The sequence below is a fragment of the Cenococcum geophilum genome, assembly GCF_001692895.1.
Source record: "Cenococcum geophilum 1.58 unplaced genomic scaffold K441scaffold_70, whole genome shotgun sequence".
Taxonomy (NCBI): Eukaryota; Fungi; Ascomycota; class Dothideomycetes; order Gloniales; family Gloniaceae; genus Cenococcum; species Cenococcum geophilum.
The window spans coordinates 230,155-235,109 of NW_027137628.1; the positions used below are offsets into that span (position 1 = coordinate 230,155).

The following is a 4,955-nucleotide window of genomic DNA, read 5'->3' on the forward strand; positions in this document are numbered from 1 at the left end:
CTACCTAGGACCCCTTAACCAAATTGTCTATAACGTAGAAAAGAACTTCTTATCTATAGAGTTTTAACAATAGATAAAAGTAATAGCAATTAAGGTTAAGGAAGTCCCTATTAAGGCATATAACAGTATTAGAAAAGTAGAGCAATATTACGCGCTATTATGCCGCGTATATAAGATTATTTCTTTAGAACTAAAGGACGCTAGTAAAGAACTTACCTTGTAAATAGCTGTTAAAGCCATTAACGATTCCGCTGGCCCAGATGGACTTATACCTACATTACTAGTCTTTAGCGCCTACCCTTAAATAACTAACGACTCTCTACTATCTCCCTCCGTCGTATAACGAGCTAAGGCTATTCATAAGGCAATAAAAGAGGTATAACGTTTCTACGCTATACGCTAGGTTAATAACGTATTAGGAATAAGAAATGGCCTAAATACCTTAACTACGCTTAATCTGCTACTCTAGTCTAAGGTACGCGTATAGCGTAAAAAGGGAGGATAGTTAGGCCTATATTAACTTATTGTAATTAATAGTTAAACTTATACTATTTAGATGCCTTACGGACCCACTTAATTCTATTTAACTGTTATTAAGCCTTACTATAAAGATAACGGTTCTAAACCTTTATAGGATGCTATAGAAGATACCCTAAAGGAGAGCTATAATTAATATACTCTAAAAGGCGACCATAATTCTAATATAATTATAGTAGATACGCCGTAACTATAACGCGGTAGAGGTCGCCTAAAGGGATTATAAAATCGCTAATATCTTATTAATTTTAAAGAGCAATTTGTTGCCGCTATTAAGAATAGAGTTAAGCTATTAATGGCCTTTATAATAGCTAAGGAGAAGGCTAACTTTAAACTCGTAAAATAGCTCTAAAAGGAAGGTTATATTATAACTTTAGGAGCTCCTTTTTAAGTATCTAATAAGTAGGAGATCGATAGTCTTATTATAAGAGAAGTCTTTAAATTTAAGAAGTATAACCCTACTAAATTTAATAGAGTCTGTATCTTTAAGTTAAGAATGGTTAATAAGATTAAGAGCAAAGCTACTAATACCCTATTTAAGAAATTAAGGCTTGTTATCTAAGGATATAACGACGATAGTAAGGAGGTAATTCTTATATAATCTCCTATAATTTAATAAGCTAGTTAGTAAGTTATTATTGCGCTAGCTCCCTCCTTAATAAAGAATAGAATAGCGGTTTATTTATAAGATATTACTTAGGCCTATACCTAATTAAAGACGCACCTTTAGCGCTTAATATTGGCATACCTTCTAGAGTAAATTCGCCACCAGTATCCTAAAGATACGATTATAGTTGTGCTTAAGCTATTATATAGAATTGCAAAGGTAGGAACTTACTAGTGGGCTACCTACAGTAAGCACTATAAAGAGAAGCTTTTAATAACTACTTCTATATTTAATCCCTACTTCCTTATTATAACCACGGGAACCCTATTTAGAATTATCGGTATATAAACTAATAATATAATTATCTTGGGAGACGACTAATTCTTAGCTCTTAAAGAGGATAAGCTAGTAAAGGTAAATCTTATAGCAAAGCTAAAGGAAAAGCTTAATTTAACAACACTATTATTTTTTAATAGATGCATTCTCTCCCTAAATAAGGATTCTATTGCTTTACGCCAGAAGGGTCAAGGTAAGAAGATTAACGTTATTAATGTTAATTCCCTAAAGCAAGGATATATAGAGCAACGCGCTTACGAAGCTTATATTACTTCTATCTATTAACCTAAGGCTTTATTTAATCTCTCTATTACCGCCTAATACTAAAAACCAACTAAGGATAACGTTCTTGCCCTAAATAAACGTCTTTTCTAGCAAACAAACCATCTCGATTGGGGACTACTCTATATACCTATTAATCTTCCTACTATTAAGCTCTTTATATTTGTTAATAAATTGTTTATAAATAATAAAGATTTTAGCTCCTAGTTAGAATATAAGATTATTATTACAAACGAATTCACTAGAGAGAATAACTTTATAATCTATAATAATCTTATCTATTAGAGCTTAACTAAGAGTAAGCGCATTACCTAAAGTGTTTTGGCGTTAGAGATATATAAAATAGTTAGTGGAGTTAATATAGCAATTGCAATTGGAACTACCCTAAAGATAATTATAGATCGACTCAAACTTCATCGGCAAAATATGGTACCCTACCAATGGCCTTAATGGTTAGTGGTTGACGCAATTGGCGCGCAGTTAAGGGCATTTGGCAACTCGACCGACTAGCCTATATCATGTTTTTTTAACACGCAGCCTACGCGCAGCCTATAAGCAACCTGTACGCAACCTACGCGCAACCTACTAGTAATCTACGCATTTGGCAACTATAATTATATTTACCTCTTTTATACTAATAGCATATTTTAAATAAATAAAAGCTACTTTAAAGCTATTTATAAGACTAGCAAAATAAATATTATTTTAGATAATTTAATATAATATANCGATGGTTCTCTTCTACCTATCTACCTATTAACTTACCAACCTGCCTACATTGCCTACCTATTTACATTACCTACCTATCTACATTGCCTACCTATCTACATTACCTACCTGTCTACATTGCCTACCTATCTACATTACCTACCTATCTACATTGCCTACCTATCTGCATCGCCTACCTATTTGCATCTACCTACCTATCTATATCTGCCTACCCTTCAGCATCTACCTACCTATCTACATCTACCTACCCGTCAGCATCTCCCTACTTGTGCCTACCTGTTTGTAATACCTTAATTTAATCGATCGATTAAATCGTTTATAGCGTTCGCTGGCTAGTCATTATCGTCTAGCTCTTACAACGGTCGTCTAGTTCTAGTAACGGTTGTCTAGCTCTAGTAACGGTCGTCTAGCTCTAGCGACGGTAGTCTAGTTCTAGCGACGGTCCTCTCCTACCTACCTACCTACCTACCTACCTACCTACCTACCTACCTACCTACCTACCTGCCTGCCTGCCTATATCAGTGTATAATTTAATTTAGGGGAGGGGTCGGCCTAATTAAAGGCCCTAATTACATTTAAACGGGTGCCTCCTTAAGAGGCCTTAATTTAATTCGGTAATAGGCCAATATTAAAGCTCTAGTTTAATTCAATTAATCAATTAATTGAATCATTCGTGGTGTTTGCTGGCTAGTCATTTAAACGGTCGTCGTCTGGTTCTAGCAACGGCCGTCTAGTTCTGGCGACAGTCGTCTAGCTCTGGCGACGGTCGTCTAGCTCTAGAAACGGTCGTCTGGCTCTAGCAACGGTCGTCTAGTTCTGGTAACGGTCGTCTAGTTTTAGTAACGGTTGTCTAGTTCTAGCGACGGTCGTCTAGCGACGGCGACGGTCGTCTGGTTCTGGTAACGGTCGTCTAGTTCTAGCGACGGTCGTCTAGTTTTAACGACGGTCGTCTAGCTCTGGCGACGGTCGTCTGGTTCTAGCGACGGTTATCTAGCTCTGGCGACAGTCGTCTGGCTCTAGCGACGGTCGTCTGGTTCTGGCGACGGTCGTCTAGTTCTAGCGACGGTCGTCTAGTTCTAGCGACGGTCCTCTGCTAGCTGCCGTTCTAGTGCCTCCCTAGGTAGGGAGGATATAAGGAAGAAAGAATGGATAAAAAAAAATAAGGTGGCTACATAGGAGAGGCTATTGGGAATATAGCGGGGACCCGATGCAGAGCTTCGTGTAGAGCCTCCGTACGCAGAGCTTCGCGCAGAGCCTCGTGCAGAGCCTTTGTACGCAGAGCTTCGTGCAGAGCTTCGTGCAGAGCTTCGTGTAGAGCTTCGTGCAGAGCCTCATGCAGAGCCTCTGTACGCAGAGCTTCGTGCAGAGCTTCGTGCAGAGCTTCGTGCAGAGCCTCGTGCAGAGCTTCGTGGTAGAGCTTCGTGCAGAGCTTCGTGTAGAGCTTCGTGCAGAGCTTCGTGTAGAGCTTCGTGTAGAGCTTCGTATAGAGCTTCGTGTAGAGCTTCGTATAGAGCTTCGTGTAGAGCCTTATGCAGAGCCTTTAAGTAATAAAACTGTGTAAAAATTCATTTGCGTAATTAGCATATAACTTTACCTTAATTGCATGTCAAGGAATATACAGTTAGCTTTTAAAGTTGTTAAATAGGTTAACTGCGTGTTATTTAACTTTTGGATATATCAAATTGGTCAATTGCGTGTTAAGAAATATATAGTTAGCTTTTAAAGTTGTTAAATAGGTTAACTGCGTGTTATTTAACTTTTGGATGTGTCAAATTGGTCAATTGCGTGTCAAGTTGGTCAATTGCGTATCGAGTTGGTCAAATTGCATGTCAATTACGCGAAACGCGAAAACTAAAGTCTACTTGAATCTCATCCTGCGAATATTTTCCCGATGTTCCTATTATCCCTATAATTGTGTGCACTAACTTATATTCCCTTTATAAGTGTTTAGTTAAGCTTAGTATTATAAAGGAGAAGCGCCTTATAATCGATATTATGGCACTTTAGTAATCCTATAAGCGTTAAAAACTCTTTAAGATTTAATAGATTAATGGCTAAGATAACCCAATAGATGTAATAATAAAGGTAAACCTAAATAAGACACTAGAGACGTTTGTTAATATAAATACTCTACGTATATAAGTTAAAGGTTAAGTTAAAAGGGAGTCCCTAGAAATTTCTTAGTTACGTAAGGTCTTAAGATGTCTAGGAACTTTAACCAGCGGTTAAAGTTATCTAATTAGTTAGATTCTCTTACTAAGACTTTTTTAAAGGGGGGAGTATAATATTCTATAGACCCTAACTTTAACTAACTATCCGTGGCCTTCATTAGCTGCGCCTTAACCACCTACCCGAAGGGTGGGTGGTGGACATCTAAATAGCTAGGACACCTTAATAGCCATAATTGATCAACTTTCTTAATTATTTAATTACTACACAACCACCAATATAAGCGATTATCTAT

General features: G+C 37.3%; 1 protein-coding gene across 1 annotated transcript; it reads left to right on the forward strand.

Moving 5' to 3' along the window:
- The first annotated feature begins 4,244 nt into the window (after positions 1-4,244).
- K441DRAFT_739349 (uncharacterized protein) lies at positions 4,245-4,498 on the forward strand. The gene has a single exon (XM_067654354.1). The coding sequence runs from the start codon at positions 4,255-4,257 to the stop codon at positions 4,414-4,416; it is 162 nt and encodes a 53-aa protein (XP_067497744.1). The 5' UTR covers positions 4,245-4,254; the 3' UTR covers positions 4,417-4,498.
- Positions 4,499-4,955: the final 457 nt, after the last annotated feature.